The sequence below is a fragment of the Phalacrocorax aristotelis genome, chromosome 1 (genome assembly GCF_949628215.1).
Source record: "Phalacrocorax aristotelis chromosome 1, bGulAri2.1, whole genome shotgun sequence".
NCBI classification, from domain to species: Eukaryota; Metazoa; Chordata; class Aves; order Suliformes; family Phalacrocoracidae; genus Phalacrocorax; species Phalacrocorax aristotelis.
This window is the reverse complement of record NC_134276.1, coordinates 217,311,714-217,333,307: the sequence shown is the minus strand read 5'-3', so window position 1 is coordinate 217,333,307 and position 21,594 is coordinate 217,311,714. Positions and strand designations below refer to the sequence as shown.

The 21,594-nt window shown below is 51.0% G+C and overlaps 2 protein-coding genes across 13 annotated transcripts in view; one reads left to right on the top strand and one right to left on the bottom strand.

Annotated features, from left to right (window-relative positions):
- The window catches only part of FBH1 (F-box DNA helicase 1), a 35,884-nt gene extending 35,032 nt beyond the window's left edge, over positions 1-852 (bottom strand). Inside the window, exons 1-2 of one of the 5 annotated variants that reach the window (XM_075081781.1) lie at positions 762-852; positions 8-161 (exon numbers count right to left, since the gene is read on the bottom strand). In XM_075081781.1, the coding sequence (XP_074937882.1) occupies positions 8-161; positions 762-836 (229 nt within the window). In that variant the 5' untranslated portion in view covers positions 837-852. Of the gene's footprint in view, positions 1-7; positions 162-623; positions 696-761 lie in introns of those variants that run through there. The other 4 variants (XM_075081774.1, XM_075081777.1, XM_075081776.1 and 1 more) reach the window with 4 other exon arrangements.
- On the top strand, positions 102-20,602 carry ANKRD16 (ankyrin repeat domain 16). 8 transcript variants are annotated; one of them, XR_012658681.1, is made up of 9 exons: positions 102-241; positions 2,670-3,017; positions 6,148-6,368; positions 11,303-11,345; positions 12,434-12,542; positions 14,183-14,344; positions 17,521-17,599; positions 19,330-19,595; positions 19,879-20,602. XR_012658681.1 is itself a non-coding variant. In XM_075081786.1 (9 exons), exons 1-8 carry the CDS (start codon positions 204-206, stop codon positions 19,552-19,554), a joined length of 984 nt encoding a protein of 327 aa, XP_074937887.1. In that variant the 5' UTR covers positions 102-203; the 3' UTR covers positions 19,555-19,595; positions 19,879-20,602. The 8 variants fall into 8 exon arrangements, 6 of the variants coding, with proteins under 6 accessions (XP_074937887.1, XP_074937883.1, XP_074937886.1 ...); XM_075081786.1 differs by having other exon boundaries at positions 2,670-2,840; positions 19,394-19,595; XM_075081782.1 differs by having other exon boundaries at positions 19,394-19,595.
- The last annotated feature ends 992 nt before the right edge of the window (positions 20,603-21,594 follow it).

The following is a 21,594-nucleotide window of genomic DNA, read 5'->3' as shown; positions in this document are numbered from 1 at the left end:
ACTTCACCTAAATTCATGTTTTTTCCCTTTTCCTGAGATTTTCCACTGGCGACAGCAGTAGACACAGAAGTGCTGAGCAAATGTTGCGTCACACACGATGGGTTTACAGCTTCGATCACATAAGGAACGTGAGGGGGAGCGGAGCTCATCAGCCATTCCAGCTGTGAAGTGAAAGGATCAGCCATGAGCAGCAGCCACAAAGAATGGGGGAAGATCCATGGGGACGAGAAATATTTGGAAGGTCAGAGCTGCTCCCACCACCACTTTGTTTCCAAACCCTTTCCCCACACGGATGCACCGGCCTCCTGCACCCCAGCATAGTGCCCACCCGAGGAGATCCTCAGCAGCCTAGGGCCCCCCGAGGCTGCCCCACGCTGGCCCAGGAGAGCCCCCCCTCCCGCTGCCATCCCCTGCCCCCGGCCTGCCACCTCCACATCCAAGGGCTCTCCTCCACTGTGCCCCCCACTGCCAAAGTCCCTCCCATTGCCAAGGCTCCCCCCTGCCACGCCAAGCACTCCTCAATACCAAGGAGTCCACCCATTATCAAGGCCCCCCCCATTGCCAAGGCTGCTCCCCCAATGCCAAGCCCCGCGCCCCCCAACGCCAAGGGTCTCCCCCAATACCAAGGCCCCTCCCATTGCCGAGGCTCCATCCTCAAAGCCGAGGGGTCCCTTCTTTAACCCCTTCTCACCCACCGGCCCCCCACCCCCCGTTGCTAAGGGGAAGGGTCCCGTGTCCAACCCCCTCTACCCGCCACTCACTCCGCTCCAGCCGCGCTCAGACCCGCCTCCGCGGCTCCCGCGCGTTGCCGCCGGCCTCGCCCCGCCCCGTCCCATCCCGCCGACCAATCAGAGAGTTAAGCGACCCGGCGCTGCCCAATGGCGCAGCTCTTCCGGGTTCGGACGAGCCCAAGGCGTGGGGGGGGTAACGCGCTTAGGGCCGACAGAAATGCTCCTAGAGCTTGTTTACTGGTGTCCTCTTGATTCCACGTATGACGCCACGCCGCCGCGTATTGCCACGTGTGACGTCACGCAGCCCCAGCAGCGCGCGGGTGGGTTCTAATCGCTTGTTCTTATCGAGGGGAGGGAAATGTGGCGGGTCCCCAGCCTGAGGGCGAGGCCGGTGCCTGGTATTCCTGAAGGAAAAGGGAAGTTCCGGTTTCCCTGAGGGAGAAGTTGCCGGTTTTCTTGAGGGGGGGAGGCTGGTTTCTGATTTTCCCGAAGGAAATGGGTATTTCTGGTTTTACTGAAGGGAGAGGTCATTTTCTGAATTTTCTAAGGGAAGAGGGAATTTCCGTTTTTCCTGAAGGAGGGGCCGATTTCTGGTTTTCCTGAGGAAAAGGGAAATTTCATTTTTTTCTGAGGGAAAGGGAAATTTCTGGATTTCTTGAAGGAGTGGCTGGTTTCTGGTTTTCCTAAGAGGAGAAGAAAATTTCTGGTTTTCCTAAGATGAAAAGAAAATTCTGTTTTTCCTGAGGGAGCAGCCAGTTTCTAGTTTTCCTAAGGGGAAAGGAAATTTCTGATTTTCCTGAAGGAGTGGCTGTTTTCTGACAATTCCCAATGGGAAAAGGAAACTAGTGGTTTTCTGCATGAAGAGGCCAGTCCCTGGTTTTCCTGAGTGAAAAGGAATTGTCTGTTTTTCCTAACGAGGAGGCGCGTTTCTGGTTTTCCTGAGGGAAAGGGAATTTCTGGATTTGCTGAGGGAGAGCCTGATTTCTGCTTTTCCCAAGAAAAAGGGAATTTCTGGTTTTCTGGAGGGAAAGTTGGGTTTCTGGTTTTCCTGAGAGAGAGGCACCTTCCTGATTTTCCTAAGGGAAAAGCACTTCCTTTTCCCTTGGAAATTTCAGGTTTTCCAGAGGGAGAGGCTGATTTCTGGTTTTCCCATGGGAAATTTCTTTTTTTCCACTGGGAAAAGGAAATTATTTTTTTTCCATGAGGGAGATGCCAATTTCAGGTTTTCCTAAGGAAAAAGTAATTTCTGGTTTTCCTGAGGGGAAAGAGATTTTCTCTTTTTCCTGAGGGAGAGGACAGTTTCTGGTATTCCTGAGGAAAGAGGAAATGTCTGGTTTTACTGAAGAAGTAGTTTTCTGGATTTCCTAAGGGAAAAGGAAAATTTTGGTATTCCTGAGCAAGAGGCTGGTTTCTAGTTATCCTGAGTGAAAAGGAAATTTCTGGTTTTCCAGAGGGGAAGGGGAATTTCTGTTTTTCCTGAGGGAGAGGTTGGATCCTGGTTTTCCTAAGGCAAAGGAAATACCTTGTTTTCCAACAGAGAGACCAGTTCTTAGTTTTCCCAAGGGAAAAGGAAATTTCTGCTCTAACTGAGGGAGAGGCTGATTCCTGGTTTTCTTGAGGGAAAAGGAAATCTGTTTTTCCTGAGAGAGAGGCTGGTTCCTGCATTTCCTGAGGGGAGAAGAAATTTCTGTTTCTCTGGAGGGAAAATGAAATTCCTTGTTGTTCTGAGGGAGAAGGAAGTTTCTGGTTATCCTGAGGGAGAGGCCTGTTTGTGGATGTGCTGAGGGAAAAGACAATTTCTGGTTTTCTGGAGGGAGAGGCCAGGTTCTGTTTTTCCTGAGGGAGAAAAAGTAATTTCTGTTTATCCCAACCCAGGAAGCAGCCATTGTATTCATGCAGTTTGAAACCATAATTGTGATTTTTGCCCCTTTCTCCCAGAGCTCTAGCTATGGCGGAAGGGGAGAGGCCGAGGCCGCTGCTCCGGCTGGTGCAGGAGGGACGGCTGGACCTCCTCCGGGACGAGCTGCGGCCGGACGACACGCTGGGCCCGGTGGTGCGGAGTCAACGCTACGGGCGCTCGGGGGACACGCTGCTGCACCACGCTGCCCGGTACGGGCACCGGGACGTCCTTGCCTACCTGGTAGAGGTGCTGGGGATGGATGTTGAGGAGTTTAATAGCGACTACAAAAGACCCCTCCATGAAGCGGCCTCCATGGGCCACGGGGAGTGTGTTTCCTACCTCCTGGAGAGAGGCGCGAGCGTAGACTGCTTGAAAAAGGCAGACTGGTAGGTCACTGACTTGCTTTGCCATGGGTCAGAGTGACATCTGAAAGAGGTTTGGGTGCAGAAGGTGGGAATGCGACTGCAGGAGCCGTCACTTACAATCATGGAATGAGAGAATGGTTTGGGTTGGGAAGGACCTTTAGAGGCCATCTAGTCCAACCCCCTGCAGTGAGCAGGGACATCTTCAACTAGACCAGGTTGCTCAGAGCCCCGTCCAGCTTGGCCTGGGATGTGTCCAGGGATGGGTCATCGACCACCTGTCTGGGCAACCTGGGCCAGTGCCTCACCACCCTCACAGTAAAAGTTTTTTTCCTTATATCCAGTCTAAATCTCCCCTCCTTTAGTTTAAAACCATTGTCCCTTGTCCTGTCACAGCAGATCTTGCTAAAGAGGTCACCCCCATCCTTCCTATAGTCCCCCTTTAAGCCCTGAAAGACAGCAATAAGGTCTCCCCGCAGCCTTCTCTTCCCCAGCTGCACAACCCCAGCTCTCCCAGCCCGGCCTCGCAGCAGAGGGGCTCCAGCCCTCGGCGCATTTCTGTGCCCCCTCTGGCCCCGCTCCAACAGCCCCGTGTCTGTCCCGTGCTGAGGAGCCCTGAGCTGGAGGCGGCGCTGCAGGGGGGTTTCACAGGGCAGAGGGGCAGAGGGGCAGGACCCCCCCCCTCGCCCTGCTGCCCACGCTGCTGGGGATGCCGCCCAGGAGATGGTTGGCTTTCTGAGCTAAATTCCAGCCCTATCACTGATCTCCCCGTTTATCGTAGAAGTAGTAAATTACTGGCTCCTTAGCAGATCCAACTTAAAAGCCTTCATCCACAGCTATTTGTTCCCCTGTTTGATGGGAATCAGTGAAACTGATTCACATTTTTGTGTCCCAGTTGCTGGAAACTGAAATAAGAAGATAAGAAGTAAGCTTTACTCCTGTTTCCCCCCTCAGAAAACAGAGCCTCTCAGGTCAGATTTGCTACTGATATAATAGCAACAGCCTCAGCAACCCAAGAAACAACTGATTTCTTCAGGGCTTTTGTTTGCCTCCTACTAGGGCAACACATAAGCAAATAATGAGGGAATGAGAATTGGGAATAAAAAATAAAGCCTAATCTGCAGACAAGCAGCAGGCCTGATTAATGTCAAATTCTCCTCTTAGGGAGGGAGATTTCTGTGTATCACCTTGCAAAAGGAAGCAAAGATTCTCCCCAGCCCACAAATTAAAGCCTGGGGAGGCTGTTTTGAAGCTGAACTAACACAAATAAAACGGCAGCATCCCCAGTCCTCGTAATTCGAGGGTGTGACAGCGTCGTGCTGACATCAGGGGGAGCCGAGGGAGGCAGAGATCTCATGAGCTGTGTGCAGACTCGTGTGCAAGCTTGGTTTTCTGTGATAGGCCCGCAGCATCCTTCCATCCACGGATTAAAAACGGGGACCTACGTCCTTGCTAGCGCATGTCCCAGCCTTTGGACAGTCTCATTAGCATTGAAAACATATGCTGATCTGAAGCACTGAAATGGAGCTGCAGGAAACATGAAGCTCCAGGCTCAGCTCTACCCCATCGTTCCCAGCAGCCGCTTCTCTAATCTCTTCTTAAAAATCTCCATCACTGGAGATTTTATCTCCCTTCTCAGCACTCTCTTCTTGTCCTATCTGTCCTCACAACTGGAGCATTTGTCCTAATGTCTAAGCCAAATCTCTCTCCCTGCAGTTTAGGCCCAGGAGTTCTTGTTTTTTATGCAGTGGGAAGTTTTTGTGCAGCGGCTTTTCCTGAATGAGGAACGGGGTTGGTTTTTTTTGTCTCCCAGCTGACGTACGTGGGTTGGTGAAGGGGAGATAAGCCCTCTCTGTACTGAAGGAGTGTTCATCTTTTCTGGGAAAGCTTGGAGGTTTCTGTCTGATCCGTGCACGCACCCAGCATTTGATGGCTGGGTGAAGTTTATAAACAGCTAAAACGGAGAATGCAGCTCCCGCTTGCAGCAGTTGAACTGTTATTGTTATATAATGTGGTAGTTAAGGAAAACAGGGGTTGGTGCCAGTGAGGTCAGTGAAATTGGTCACTTAAGTAAAGCCAAACGCAGTAGAGGTCAGTGGGTTCACCACCTCGAGTTACCCATACTTTGCCTTGCCAGTAAACCGTCAGGTAACACCTGCCTGCTGATGGCTCTCGGCTCGCTCCTCCAAAGGAGACTGCAGGTCCAGCAAGCACACCGATCCTCAGTGGGGAAGGATGGGCAAGAAGAGAATGGGTCACCAGGGAGGAGAGACTCAGTGGTGAACCTACCCTGCTGCCAGGCAGGAGCTGGGGTGTTTGTTAGTGTGCAGCATATGGGTTATAGGTGTGAAAATGTGGTTGTTGCAGGATACGGTGTTGAAAGCAGGGCAAGATGGGCTGTTCGCTGTGTTTATTTGTCAGATGTACCCACTGGCTTTCCAGGAGCGTACACACAATCCGTGCAAGGCACAGCTTGGACATTGTGGGATGGAGAAGATGCTCTTCCCCTGGGGAGCTTGTAAAAATGTTTTTAAATATCAAAGGTTGTTCCCAGGCATGTGAAACAGGACAAAACTGTGAAAAACTTCACTCCAGGCCAGCTGCTTTGTGTCAGAAATGTTCCAGAGTTGTATTCGCTGGTACACTCATGTTCTACTGCCAGGAGATGTGGAGCTGCCTGTGGTTTGTTGCCTGCAGCCCCACAGCTGTCTGCCTGGGTGACTGGCTGGGATAAGAAACACTGATGTTAACAGCTCTGTCTCAACAGTCCCCAAAAGTCCACACCCCATATTACCCGCATGAAAAAAACAGTGCTGTAAAATCTCATGGGTCAATACACAGTGTGTAGTGAGCCCCAGTCAAAGCATCCAAATGCAGGTAGGACGATAAATTTAGTCTTGGGCTTGGAGAAAGTCTTAGCAAGCAGTTTCCTACTACCTCAGAGTGGTTTTAGCACATCAGTTTCCCCTCTGACTAGCTTACCACAGCTGGCATTGAGCTACTGTCTTTTATTAGACTGTGTTTTATTAGACAAGGTAGTGGGTGCTACAGACAACTTTAAATCATGCTTCAAGCTCAGATGTTACAATGAAAGCCGTCAGGCTTGTATGGCACTGTCTTTCTGGTTATTATGTTCGTCTTGTCTTTCTTTTAGGACTCCCCTAATGATGGCTTGCACCCGGCAAAACCTGGAAGTGATCAAAGCTCTCATGGAGCATGGAGCCAACCCGCTGCTGAAGAACAAGGATGGCTGGAATTGCTTCCACATAGCGAGCCGAGAGGGCCATCCCCAGGTCCTCCGGTACCTGCTGGACATGTCCCCTGGCAGCTGGGACACAGAGAGCACGATAAAGAGAACGCCTCTGCACACAGCAGGTAAAGAGGGTCCCGTTGCTACCAGGCACATTGGAAAAGAAGAGTGAGAGTGGGCTGTGGTGGTAGTGGAGAACATAAAATGGCTGTTGTTTCAGTTCACATTTAGTTTGGAGAAGCAAAGTGTGACCTATCTTCATGCAAAATCACAGGCAAACCATTAAAAATTAAGTTATTGAAATAAAATGAGAAGATGCTAGTGGTGGGCACTGATGGGAGCTCACTTCTCTGAACTTCCATTTGCTAACAGTGGTCTGCTATGTCTTTGCAGGGTTTCACCGCAGGCTACTCATGTTAGTTGGTTTCAGAAAAATAAACAGCAAGAATCAGACTTACTATTTCTTAATGATGTGCCAAAGACCGAGCTTGTGAGGTTGGAAGGTCCCTGATTCCCATTGTGCTTGATTTTGCCTGTGTTCAAAGCATGTTTTTGTGGTGAATAGCAGTTATAACAGAATCCCAGACTGGTGGGGGTTGGCAGGGACCTCTGGAGCTCACCCCGTCCCACCCCCTGTTGGAGCAGGCACACCCAGAGCAGGGGGCACAGGGCCGCGTCCAGGCGGGGGGTGAATGTCTCCAGGGAAGGGACCCCACAGCCTCTCTGGGCAGCCTGTGCCCCTGCTCTGGCACCCGCACAGCAAAGGGGTTGGCCTCATGTTCAGGGGGAACTTCCCGTGTTCCAGCTTGTGCCCGTTGCCCCTTGGCCTGGCCTTGGGCACCACTGAAAAGAGCCCGGCCCCATCCTCCTGACACCCGCCCTTCAGGTATTTATAAGCATAGATGAGATCCCCCCTCAGCCTTCTCTTCTCCAGGCTGAACAAGCCCAGGTCTCTCAGCCTTTCGTCACAAGGGAGGTGCTCCAGCCCCTGATCACCTTGGCAGCTCTGCGCTGGCCTTGCTCCAGCAGTTCCCTGCCCTTCTTGAGCTGGGGGGCCCAGAACTGGCCGAAGCCCTGCAGGTGTGGCCTCATTGGGGCAGAGCAGAGGGGGAGGAGAACCTCCCTCGCCCTGCTGGCCACACTCCTTTTCATGCACCCCAGGACACCGTTGGCCTCCTTGGCCCCAAGGGCCCGGTGCTGGCTCAGGGTCACCTCGCTGCCCCCCAGCACTGCCAGGACCCTCTCAGCAGAGCCGCTCTCCAGCAGGTCCCCCCCAGCCTGTGCTGGTGTGGGGGGTTGTTCTTCCGCAGGGGCAGGACCCGACACTTGCTCTTGTTGAATCCCATGAGGTTCCCCTGGGCCCCGCTCTCCAGCCTGTCCAGGTCTCGCTGGGTGGTAGCACAGCCTTCTGGTGTATCAGCTGCTCCTCCCAGCTTGGTATCATCAGCGAACTTGCTGAGGTTACGCTCTGTCCCTTTGTCCAGGTCACTGATGAATATGTTGACTAGGCCTGTTGACCCAGCACAGACCCCTGGGGAACACCACTAGTGACGGGCCTCCATCCAGAGAGGTTATATGGTCCATCATAGAGGTTATAACCAGTAATGTTCCTTTGGGAGTGGTGGATCCGTACCAGGAGCACTTGTAGTCACCCACTGACTCTGGTGTCCTTGGACCAGAGTGTTTATCTCCATCTCTGCCTCCCTGTGACAGATATGTCCAAGCTCCCACGGCTCAGAACACATTGCAATACACTTTTCCTTGCTGGTGTATAAAGTTGTGAATTGCACTGGGAAAATCTGCAAGGCTCCAAGCATGTCCTGGCATTTTAGAAGTCCTAAAAGCAGCAGAGGTGCTGAGAGGCACCTTTTGGGACCTCGCTGTTGATGGACATTTTTACTGGTTTGGTTTATAGTCTTGTTGTGAGGTTTTGTAAGAGACGTATCTCTCAAAATGATCCATTTTTGTCCGAGTGCTTGGTGGGTTCAGTCATTATGGCAAATCTGAAGAGCCGTAGAGTCTCTAGATAAAACCTCCAGAAAAAGCATTACAGGTGTGGTCATTCCCACGTGGTTCTTAAGAAGGTAGTGCTGAGTGGTGAGAAATCCAGGGTGCCTTTCAGGAAAAGGATAGTTTCTGCTGGGAATACACAGGGGCTGTTGTTAGGGTTGGAGCCCACCACATCCCATTCCCCTGCCTTGTCCTTTTCATGGGTTTAAAATGACATATAAAGGATGTGAACTGGTTTGAGGAACGACAGACGTCATCTGTATGCATGGTGGGGAGCAGAAGGACACAGTTAGCTGCACGGTGACCCAGAGGCAGCTTGGATTCGGTTTCTGGTTTTCTGACTCTTTCACCCTTAAGATGGGGGAGTGATAAATTTTAATTTATGAATGATGCATGAGGTGTGGCTCAGTTAAGTCCTCTGAGCCTTAATAAGTTGAATGGCCCAAAAATATGTTAATGCAGAATTAAATTTGTCCTGCCATGTCTCATTGCCCCTTACAGAGTTATCAGGTCTGGTTACCCATAGACCCGTGCAAGCTAAGCAGTGCAGATAAAGCACAGGTCTTCCCACAGCTTAAATCCCCTTAACTCTGTCCTCCAGAGATGCTGTGGGAGTGGACAATGAAGGGAGTGAGGGAGTGAAGGGAGAGGTATGTGACGCCAAGTTAGGGTGACATTGTGGGGCAGGCTCGGGGCGGGAGGGTGGTGGCTGACCCGAATCTGAGATGTGCCCCATCCCTGCGTGGGGATTAGGCTGGGTGTCCCAGGGTTTGGCAGTGTATCTGTAGGAGGGATGAGTGTGGGGAGCCACTGCTTAAAGCTGCGGCTACCTAAACTAATTTCCCAAAGAATTTAATAAGGATTGACTCTCTGGAAAGACCTGAGGTATCGTGAGGGGACCCCTGCTGTGCTGTAATTAATCTGTTGAGTATCTTGCTCCTTGGCTGTCATTCCCGTTACTTCATCGGCCCTCAGCAGCCGCCTGTGCACCGCACTATGCTCATCAGCAGTGACAGTCCCAGCCCAGGGGCATTGGCTGTGCCTTAGTCCTTGTGCTTGACCTGGGAATGAAAAATAGCTGATGAGTTGTTTGACGTTTCGGGCTGGGTGGCGAGGAGCAGGTTGCCTGAATGAGAAATGGCTAATCCTCGTTTATTTATGCATTCTCCTGTCCTTGCTCAATCTTGTGTTTCTGTGTCTGGGTTGTCAAGCTGGGCTCGCAGTCCCCTCCCAGCCCTCTCCCCACAGAGGGGTGGATGTTGAGTTGGGATCTGGGGCTTGAGGATCTGGGGAGAGGGTCGGGAGCAGGGTGAGGACTGTCCTGAGGAAAAGGGGTGCTTTTGACCTTGAGCTTAAAGTCTCCTCCCTGCTTTGTAGCGCTTGAGATATGGAGGTACAGACAGCAACAGTGGGATCCAGCACCCGGTTCTCACTGCTTCATAGAGGTGTCTCCACCTCCGTGTTTCCTCCTACATTTGACTTTACCTGTGGTAAAGCCATCAACCCGTGATTTGGGTTGATTTCTGGTCATTTTACTAATCCAAGTTAGACCTTGGACCACACATTGGTGGAACAGCAGCTGGTGTGGGAACTACTGGGCAGCAGGAAGGGCTGGAGCTGCCTAATCCACCTTTACCTCCAGCATAATTTTAACCCAGGACAATGCTGGAGGGTGCTGCTCGGTGGCTGCTGGTGCCAGCATCCCCATGTGCACTACCACAAAGCCCAGTTACACAGACGCAGCTCCTGAGGCAGGGGCCGGAGATGATGCTGGAGCTGCCGGGGGAAATCACGTCAAGATGAACCGCCGTCTCAATGAGTTTACGTCCCGAGGGTGTGGATGTGAGCACATTAACCCGTGACCAGTCCAGCTGGCTTTCTGGCACCGTTATCCCTGGATAGATGATGGGTAATTTTCTCCTCCCCATGCAATTTTTTTTGGGGTTGATCCCTCAAGCTTTGCTGCTTCATATATCCGTAGCCTAAGGGAAGAGAACGGGGAAGGTGTAATTAGAGGAAGTGGAGAGCAACAGTGGATCTGAGCGCCGCAGCTTTCATGTGTCTCTGTTGCTGTGGATGGATGTAATCGTGTTGCTTGGGGTGTTTTTCCTTCAGATAGCTTGGGGTTTTTTTAAAGCCTCCATTTCAAAAATCCTTTTCACAGTGTGACTCTGCCTGTATTCACATCAGCTCAGGTGAAGGGGTGATAAACGGGCAGGGGGCAGGAGCAAACGGCCAAGATCTGGGAGGATGGAAACCCCTCGTTGGGCTTTCAAAGAACATCTATTGTGCAGCTGCATCTGAAGGTTATTGCTGATAACAGATATTTGCCAGGGGCCCTTCTTCCATTGCACAGAGTTAATACCCTGATGTAGCAGCTCCAGGCTTGGTCTGACTTTTTTTTTCTTTAAGGTATTTCATTTGTTTTGCAAAATGACCTGCAGAAAAAAAAAAGCCAGATCAAGACTGTCCTTACATTGCTGTAATACGGTGTCTTTTTTAAAAAAAAAAGAGAGAGAGAATATCTCAGTGTGTGATATTCAAATCCTCCCCCACTGTTAGTGTTTTTCCTCTGAGATGCTGTCTGGGTGAGGATGCTTCATTAGGATGATGAGATGGGAGTGACGGGTAGCCTGCGTGGCTGAGGAGGGGTGGAAATGCCATCCAGCTCTTCACCAGCTCCCTGCTTTGTGTTCATTTTGCTTCTCACGGATTTTGCTTCAGGGATTAACAAATACTTGCAAGAAAAGACCTTTGTGTCAGTTTAATTGTGCGTAGAGTCTCATGTAGGTAGAGGCAAATGGTGCCTATATCCATATCTCTTTCCTGTTTTTCTGGTATTTTCCTATAGGATCAGGGGAAAGGAAGGCTTAAGATCCAGAGACAATGTTTTAATTAAATTCACAGCTTTGATTTATTTTTTTAAGCCTCTTGGAACCCCTTCCCACATCATGAGTAAGCCAAAAGGGTCAGAAACCTGATTATGTTTCACCGTAGGCAGACGGTGGCATGAAAACATAAATTAACCCTGCACTTCTCTCTCTCTCAGCAATGCATGGCTGTTTTGACGTTGTGGAGCTGCTCCTGGAGCGGTAAGCAGGCTTCCTCCTGGCCCTGCCTCTGCTTCCCCGCTCTCCCCCGCCTCCCGTCCTCTGCCAGGCTCACTCCAGCCGCCCGGACACAAAGGGCGTTTATGCCATTTGGGAAGCCTGGTTGCACAGCTGCCCTGCGTGTGATCCCGAGGCCCTCTCTGTTTCCTCCAGGTTTTTCACAGCCTGTTAGGGGCCTTTGAGACAAGGATGCTCTCCGGATGAGCTCCGATGGGTTCTGACTTCGCTATGACATAAACCCTGGTTATATAACTCGGCTCTTCTTCTGTGCTGATTCATTCCTGTTGCCTCCCGTGTGTCTCAGGCCATACGATAACAACAAAACAGTTTTCTGGCAGCTCGGTTTTGGGTCTATCTCCTCCAGGCTAGACTCAGCCTCCAGGCTTTATTTGCAGGCTCTAGCTCCTGGAAGACCGCTGTGAAGTGGCTTTAAATCAGCCCATGCCCAGTCATCCTGACCCTGTTAGCTTCATAACCAGCGCTGCCCGCTGACAGAGCTGGAGCAGCTTTCCCTGGGCATCACAGCCACTGCTAGCTACAGCTTCCGTTAGCTGACTTGCCCCAGCCTTGTTAATTCCTGTCCGTGCTTGGCCCAGCATAAACGTAGCCCTGTGATTTGAGCCCAGCTTTCAATTTGAATTCAGTCTTCTCTCATTTCAATGGAGCTCTAACCTGAGCGAGACCTGTGGGCTTTGATTTTTTGATTGTGGTGTTGTTACATGAGGATATGGTTTTCCCCTCCACCAATGCACACCCTACCCCTTCTAGAGATCCCCTGTTTGGGGGGCAAGGGAAATATAAACAATCTGTAGAGCCCTGGCTTTTCTGCAGCCCCGAGCAAGCTGCACTGGCTGAGTACCAGACCTCTGACCCAAAAAATCCCAGCAGACCGTACCCCAGGCCATAAAGCACTGAGACAGGTTTGTGCATGGTCTACGAGCAGGCTCTGTATCTGCCATTTCCAATCCCATCTGCTGATAGTCTCCTGCCCCACAAATGCAAAGCAACCGGTGCAGTCAAGATTTTAGAGCAGTGAACAACTCTGTCCTGGCTTTTGTCGTCTCTCCCAGGTGCCAGTACAAACCTGACAGCAGAGACAGATGTGGAGTCACTCCCTTTATGGATGCTATCCAGAACGGGCATGTCAACATTGCCCGCCTGCTCCTGGAGAAACACCAGGTAGGTGCCAAAACACTCAGCTGCCTCCTCCAGCACCTGACCTAGAACTGCCAGGACAGGCAGTCCACGAGTTCACCGTAACCGTATGGTAAAGAAGCAAATTCCCGAATTGTAAAGAAGTGAATTGTGAAAGAAGGCAAATTCCCCCTGGAGATGAGCAATATTGTGCCGAGTAAGGCCACCAGGACTCCGCTCATGGTGCAGATCTCACCCTGGGGCAGGGATGTGTCCTCACAGCTGGTGAAGGGGGATGGAGAGACAAGGCGGTGGCAGGAGGGGACAGGACTTGCCCAGTGCTGCAGGGGCACCTGTGTCAAAGCCAAGAGCAGCACTCGGGAGTGCCAGAGCTCAGCGTGGAAGCTCTTGTGGCAGCGCTGAGGGTGGATAACACCGAGGCGTCTGGCTGTGCGGGCAGCAACTCATCTCTGGCCTCCCTCTCTTGTGGCAACTGCTGCTCCCGTGTTGTCTCCCAGCAATCTCTGATTTCCTCCAACAGGGATGTCGTTAGAACCAATTGCGCGTAGCAGCAACCAGACCACTACATTATTTATTGACTGCTGAACTGATGTGAGATGGTTGGAGCCCACCTAATGGCTGATTCTCACAGAGGTGGGGTTGTGCCTCCCTTCTCACCTACATTGCCCTCACTTTGCACCCTCCCCTGCACCAAACTGGTGCCAAACTGGTGTACCTCACTGGCCTGGCAGAAAGCTAGCATGGCAAAACCAATGAATCTGTTTGTGCCACGGCTGGCAGGTTGAATTGGCCAGCTGAGCCTCCAGCATGGCACAGAGTGGGCCGGGGAAGGTGGTACCACACATTTCGAGATCACAGGCTTTGGATTCACTCCCCTGTAACACGTAGCCTCACCCAGCAGAGACGGTTTGATGCCCAGGTTGTGTTCGAGTGCGTAGACACTTGTTGACTTTAGGAGACGTTCATATGCTTGTTTTTGCTCATCTGGCCCTTACAGGATAAAACATTTGTGAAGTTTGCTTACGTTTTCAGTCTCACATTTCAGAAAATGAGGATGGAATAGTTGATTTAATTTCCTCGTTGTGGTGCCCTGGCTTACTGCCATGAAGCAGCAGCAGAAACGTTAATAGCAGTGTTGCTACCTTCAAGGTTTTATAAACCATGAGTCAGGCCCACTAGAGTTCAAGAGGCTGGATTATATCCTTTAAGATGAGTGCACTGTGTGTTACTTCTGTTACCCCTTCTTGATTTTACGTCTTTGCGGTTCATGTTCCGAGACTCACAGAAGAGATCTCCGGAGGTCATCCACCCATGTCCCTTCCTCTGCCTGTGTCCAAGCTCTTCTCCACCAACACAAAGGTTGGATGTGGGTTGGTTCTTGCTGTTTTAAACAGTTGAAACCCATCATATACGTTCCAACTGAAGAGAGGGGGCTTGGTTCTTCTTTTTTGGCCCTAGTTTTGCTTAAGTTCAGCAGAGAGCTGGCTCTGGTCTGCAAATTGTGGTGCTACCAACTGCACCAGTCCTGCTGGTGACATCCCACGTGTTCATTGCTATCACCGTGGCTGTGGCAGGCAGACATGATTCTGCTTGGGCTGGTGATTGTCCTTGAAGTTTTAGCCAGGCTATTCACTGCTTTCCCTTTCTCTCCTCCCCCATTCCAGGCCTGTCCTACAGCCATGGATGCACTAGGTGCTCAGCCGCTGCACCGGGCAGCTGTCACGGCCCAGGATGAAGCCATCCAGTTCCTCGTCTCGGAGTTGGGTGTCGATGTCAACGAGAGAGCGACGGCCCTCCAACTCACAGCACTGCACTACGCAGCCAAGGTTTGTTCCTGTTCCCAGGCTTCCTCTACAAAGACTTTGCCAGTTGGTGTGCTACAGGCAGGCATCTAAAACAGCCTATTTTAGATGTTCGCCACTGCTGGAGGATTTACATTCCTAGCTCATCCTCTGTCACTATCTATCTGCTCCTGACCACTCCCATACCCTGTTTAATTGTTTTTAGACCCTCATTAAGTGTGTCTAGCTGTCCGCAGAGTGGCAGTGGGTATCTGAGTTGCTCTCTTCACCACTCTTCTGCCCACGCCGCTGGCTGCTCTGTGGCTTAGTAAACCTTCCTGCCTGGCGTGTGGCTCAGTGGGATCGTGCAGGAGCAGAGGCGGGTGGTGATAGGGCACAGCTCTTTTGCTATGCACCAATCTGGCCGTGCTGTGGATGCCTCTAGTGAGCGTTACTCTTCCAGTCTGCTGCCTTTGGACCAAAGTGCAATGCCTGAAGGGAGTCCACCCTTCTAGTTAATGGGAGCTGTAGATACCAACAGTTCATGAGCTGTAACAGTTCTTGACCAGCGTCTTCTCACTCACTTGGCAGAGGAGACATGGATGAAATGCTGCTCAGATTTCTTTCTGTCTTTCTTCAGCCCTGGCAGTTTGGGTCCTGGCAGGTCAGTGGCCAGTCTCAGCAGCTTGCTGGACAGAAGATGGCTCATGTGCTGTGAAACAGCAACTGTTTGTCCCGGTAGGCTGGACTCTGGCCTGCCCACGGGCAGATGTGAGAAAGGAGAGGTGGAAAGGCAGAGGGAGCTCCCGGGTGCTTATCGGTGTCCTTCACACAGGAGCTGTTTTGAATTCCAGGCAGCGAGAGTCGTTTGAGCTTTCTCCTCCTCCCATCTCACGCCTGTGTGGGAAGCGGGGGCCCCGTGGGCTGTGGGTCCTTCAACACTCCCTGGGAGTGCAGAGCAGATCCCAAAAGCCTCACTGCTGACCAGGATCCCTCCTGGGGCCCTGCTGCCTCCCTTCTGCTTGGTGCTGTTGCACCACAGTGAGCAGCATGCTGGCAGCTGGCAGTGAGGGAAGGTCCCTGCTCAGATCCCTGCATGTTAAACCTCATGAGCTTTAACATGCAGCACTCAGAGCCTGGTCTAGCCTTGTAGTGGGAACGAAGCAGCATCCCAGCGCCCCGCTTCTACAAAAGCATCAATGACACTTACCGGGAGTGCTGGCAACAGTATTCTCCTCCAGCAGGACCCAGCCGTGGCATTTGCTGGCTCCCACAAAGGAGGCCTTTCTCCCAGCTTCCCTTCCTCCTGCTCTGAGAAACCATGTTGAAAGCCCTTTCGGTTGCCAAGGGTACGTTTAACAGCAAGGCTATTGGGGAATATAATGTGTCTTGGAGAAGATCCCAGCTCTGTCTTGGCAAGTGGCTGATTGGGGAGCGATTTGATGGGCTTCTCTTCGTTCCCGAGGCTCAGTGTCACTTTATATTTACAGCATCATTTGTTTGGCTGGTGGGTTTTTTAATTTCTTTTTTTCTTATTACTTTGCATTTATAAATACATGAAAATCAAATTACGCTTTCAACTCAATTTGCTGCCAAGGCTGTGGCAGCTAAAGCAGTTCCTGGCTTGCTGTCTTTGCCGCTGAGAGGGGGTGTTTGTGCAGCAAGGAAGTGGGAGCCTTGAGCAGGGGGGGAAGATGCTACTGGGTTGTACGATAATGGGGGAAAAGAGTGGGCGGTGGGGATAAAAATAACGTCCTTCCAGTCTCATGCCGCACGACAAAGACTAATTCATTGCATCGAAGAAGTAATTACAAAATCAGGCGTGTTATTTAGGGAGAGAGGATTTATTTATGGAGAAGCTTGTGCAGAGAGGAGGGGTGTGGGGGCTGTATTGCATTTTCCCCTGCAGCGTTTAAAACTGTCTACCGGCAGAAGAAAGATGGAGGACGCTATGGGTTGTGATGGTGTGTAAGCGTGGCGTTCTGCGTCTTCTCACAAGGCGTTACAAATACTGGAGTAAACCTTTAGGAAATGCCGGTGCCTGAGGCGACTGCAGACAGATGAGCAACAGTCCGCGTCAGCAACAGGTTCTGCTCTCTGAGCTGAAATATGCCTCAGTAAGAGCAACTCTAGATCCCCGTGGTACTTGAGGTGGATTTACAGTGTGGGAGAAGACACGGCTTTTTGCTGTCACTTAGTTCTTTTTAAAAAACAGCCAGCTGCCAGTAGGGAAAGGTAAGTCAGGGATCCTACAGCTCTGTGGCCAGCTGAAGTTAAAACCAATTTAATTAAGTGAGTTGACTGGAGGTGAGGACTGGAGAGGAAAAGGTAAGATCGGTTGACAAATTAGTGTGCTAATTTGCTATTAAGAAACATCTCGTTAGGTTGTGTCACCCAGTTATATGTCAGAGGTCCTTTGTGCATTAACTCCTCTGCAGCCACTGGTGAAGGCAAAGCTGCGCTGGGGGACAGTCCTCCAAATTCCTCACACCTCAAGGTCTTGGCTATGCAAGGTGGATCTATTGACCGTGATCAGGAAGATCAGATGGGATCTGCGGTTGTCTAAAGGCAGATCCACCTGCCTGGATCTGGGCTGGGTTGTGTGTCTATCACAGCTGCCCTGCCAAGGTGCCTTTGGCTGTACCGCCACCGATGGAGACAGCTCAGTGCTGTAGCATGATTTTTGAGAACTATTGGTCTTCATTGAACACTTTTGATTTTAAAACATTGTGTTAAGTGTTTGCAGAGAGAATTATGCTCCTGGGATGCCTCTTGCTGCTTTTTCAGCCTGTAGGTTGAAATTGGTGCCAGGGGCACACGAGGTGTACAGACACACTGACCGTGGGCCAAGCTCTGACTCTCAGAGCTGGAGAAGGTGTGTGGTGGCATCTTTGTGACCAATTCCTGTAGGGTAACGGCAGTGTGTCTGCTCAGTCCCTGATTAATGGACCCAATCTGCACTGCTACAGGCAGCCGACCCTGATTTCCAGATGCTGTGAGGTCCTCTGGAGCATGGAGCAGCTCCTGGTAGCCCCAGTTTTGACCGTGACAGAGTGGATCTGCATCTATGCCCTTCCAGGTGCTGTATGCAGTTAGGAACAGATTGCTTGTGGCCTCCTTTTTTTTCCGGGCCTGTGTTATTTCTGCTAAACTCAAAGGTGAGAAATTGTGCAGAGTTGGTTCTGCATAAATAATCCATATGCCTGTGCTCACCACTGCAGGAAGGACATGTGCACACCATCCAGACTCTGCTGTCCCTTGGCGCTGATGTCCACGCAAAGGATGGGAAGAGCCGTTCTGGTAAGGCTCCCGAGCTATTTGTTCACCCTCTGTATGACAGCGAGAGCGCGCTTTAGTAACAGGAGCCCAGCCTCCAAAGCAGCCTGTGCTGCGTCCGCTCAGCGGAGCGTGCAAGGAGATGCCAGATGCACGTATGCAAGTGTGGGGTTTTTTTTGCAGCTTTCATTCACTGGCTTTCTTCCTGCTGGACTTCCTGATATTTAATGGCATGGTTGAGCCTGCACTGGGACCTTTGCCTTGGGGAAAGAACAGAGATGCTAATTGGTGTTTTGTCTTTCCCCAGCTGCCTATTTTGCATTAAACTTTCGGGAGCTTAGTATCTTTGATACCGTAACCTCACCATCAAATTTGGTTGAAATTAGCCAATTCAAAATGGTTAGGGTGGGCAGGGAAATACGATTACATGAGCTCTTAAGCCTCAATTCCTTAGCAAACTGCCTAGGAATGGCTTATGAGCAAATAACGGAGAGCTTGAACATAAATATAGTTGCTATAGTAATGCCAGTGAGTTGGCATTCCCAGCGTGAGAGTATGAGGCATCTCTTGCATCAACATCTCTCTCACAAAAAAAGGATATAGAAATGGTTTCAGCCATTGCCAAAATTGGCAACTTACCCAGTCTTTAGGTTTGCTTAATAACACGCTTCAGTGGTGAGCATGACTAGTCTTCTACCTCTCTATGTCTCCCCCCACCCCCTCAGTGAGTAGATTTGAGCTCTGCTGAACTCATACAACCCTCACGCCTGTTGGCTGCCCCGTTCCCTGTCATCTTTGCTGTGTTAGTGTCACTGCGTCCTGAGGAGCTTCTTACCCAGCCTCTGCTCCTGCAGAGTGTCCTGCATGGATTATCCGTGGGGATCAGGATGCCTCATGGTCAGCATCAGCCTACAGCAGGAGCTAATGACCCTCAGCCTAAAAGATGCTCACTCCTGTGTAGGATTCAGCCAGGAGAAGATGACTGGCTCGCCCTGCTGCACAAGCCACGTGTAATAGGACAGCCTAACTGTGCTGGAGCTGTGCTGGATCAGCGTGCTCCAGAGGCGTCTGTGGGATGAGCTGGAGCTTGGGTTGGGGTATTTCAGCCTCCTCCTGTGCGATGCTCTTTGCTGCACACAGTGCATGGAAACCTTTCTGATTTACTCCTTGTCCCTGGAGTGAGCTGGCAGGGAGACCCAGCCTGTAAAGGACCCCGGTCACATCCAGAGTAGTTTCAAGCTCCTCAGTTGGACATCATTATTAAATCCACCCCAAACACAGAGCAATAACCTGGAGGCCTTCTGCTCTGCTGGTTCTGTCCCACAGCCTTCCCCTCCTGCCATGGGCACCTCCTGCCCACAACTCCATGAAAATGAACCAAGTTGGCTTAAATTACTCCCAATATGTTTCCAGACCTGGTTAGCTTTGGCTCAGCCAGGTTAGTACTACTGGAAGGATTGGAGGGACTAGTAACCTGTGCGGGAAAGAAGAGGGCAATAGCTGGGGTAAACTGGGCTGATCGTTCTTCTACCAGTGTTGGCTGGGTGTGGAAGCAGACATGTCCCCTGCTTGGGCAGGTTTGGTCATCCCGTCGCTGATGTAGACGTGCACGGCCGCTGCAGCTGAGCCCTGCTGCACCATCACAGAGCTGCTGGGCTGGGTATTGCAACTGGGAAAGGTCATTTTTCACCCTCAATGCGTTCCCTCTTCTGACTCTGTTTCATTCCCTGGGAATCTGATGTTCGCATGTGAAGCGGGCTGAGGCCGAACCTGCCGGGCAATCTCAGCTCCTGTCTTGGCATCTTGTCTCCCCGCCAGCCCTGCATGCGGCGTGTGCTGGGCAGCAGGCAGCCGCCGCACGGATGCTGCTCCATGCCGGGCTGCAGGATGCCCCGGATGGCACGGGCACACTGGCACGGCAGCTCGCGAGGAAGCCGGATGTCATCCAGGTCTTCGAGGAAACGAATGTCAGCACGTGAAACTAAATGGGAAGATGAGAAGCCTGTTTCATTTCAGCCTGGTACGTTAGTTATCACTTAACGACTATTCACATTTAGGCAAACACCTGTTTAAACAGATGGAATTTTTGCCCAAGGATTGAGCAGACAAACCAAGCTTGACGCTTGGGAAATAAAATTAGGAGAAAACATTTTAAATAGGATTATCTCAAAAAGTAATGGACACAAAAAGCATGTTTCAAATAGTGTTATCTCAAAAAGATAATGGACATAATTGGTCTGGGCTGTCACATCCCTGTACTCATCCCATCCTTGTAAATTCACAGCTGCTCTTTCAAATTCCAGGGCTGAACTTCACCTCTTTTTGTGCAGCACCCAGTACGTCTGAACAGCTGAGGCCGCAGCTCCCTGAGGTGTCACCATAGATGACCTCTGGGGACCTGCATGGCTTGAACTACCTGGAGCCTGCTTAGCTCTTGCTGCAACATTTCCATATAGTGGATGTCCTGAAGGAGAAGATAGACCTAGAGACCTGCTCTCCACTAACCTCTTAAGAGGCCACCTCTTTTGATAGCACCTGAGAGAGGCTGAGTGCAAGTGAGGCCTTTTTGACTCTTCCTTCATCAGGTTTGAGCTGCAGAGGAGAAATGCAGGGAATCTTCAAGCTGCATCAACCTTTTATGTCCCTTTTGTGGCCCAAGGCTGATCCCAAAACCTGCTGAAACCAATACAAAGACCTCAACCTTGCAGTGACATCAGGGGTCTTTGGATCAGACTGAAAAAAAAGTAGTATTTGTTATTCCAGACAGCCTTGTTTGGCACTTCTCACCACCAATGAACTTTAAAACAGAAAAAATCCTGCTCTTTAAAGTGTACAGGGAAATGGTTTAGTATTTATTGTAGCCAGTAAGTCTCTAACAGCCTGGAATACACATAAAGGTAAGAGCTACTGTAGCTGTTTGGTTTATTTGTATCCATCTGGAATTATAAATTTGGTTTTATAAATTATAAACGTGGCACGCCCCTGTCTATATGTAATGTTAAGATGTTAAAAAACAACGGGATTCTGCGGTTTTGCCAATAGCAGTCACTAAAACTCGGACAGGCCTATAACTGAGTGAGCGAGCTAGGTTTTGCTCTGCCCAAGCCGTGGTGCTCACATCATGGTTTGATCCACGATCCACGATCCACATGCTTGTGGGTGGGTTTAAGACAATGCTGAGCTCTGTTTGAGAAATTCCCACCCTGTGGTTCCTGGAGCAGAATTTGCTGTGATGATCCTAAGCCAGAGCTCTTGAGTTAAGCATCCTTTACAGCAGGGTTAGGGCCTCCTCCCCTCTGCCAGCTCATGTTGCAGAAGGAGAGGTGGCATGGTCACAAAAATCACTTGAGGGCTACGAGAGGGGACTGATAGCTCACAGGAGGAGGAGAAGGAGGGCTCGGTAGCATCTTAAGACTTTCAAACATGCCTGCAAAGACCTGCTTTTTGCCAGTCTTCCCCGTCTTGTTTCTCCATCTGTGAAGGAGATTCTTCTCCACCAGGGAGGAAAAACAATTTAATGCTGGGAGGTGCTAACGATGCAGGGTGACGGGAGCTGTATCAGGCCCTGGGCAGGCGAGGAGTCATAGAATCACAGAATGGTTTGGGTTGGGAGGGACCTTCAGAGGCCATCTAGTCCAACCCCCTGCAGTGAGCAGGGACATCTTCAACTAGATCAGGTCGCTCAGAGCCCCGTCCAGCCTGGCCTGGGATGTGTCCAGGGATGGGTCATTGACCACCTCTCCGGGCAACCTGGGCCAGTGCCTCACCACCCTCACAGTAAAAGTTTTTTTCCTTATATCCAGTCTAAATCTCCCCTCCTTTAGTTTAAAACCATTGTCCCTTGTCCTGTCACAGCAGATCTTGCTAAAGAGGTCGCCCCCATCCTTCCTATAGTCCCCCTTTAAGCCCTGAAAGACAGCAATAAGGTCTCCCCGCAGCCTTCTCTTCCCCAGGCTGAACAACCCCAGCTCTCCCAGCCCGGCCTCGCAGCAGAGGGGCTCCAGCCCTCGGAGCATTTC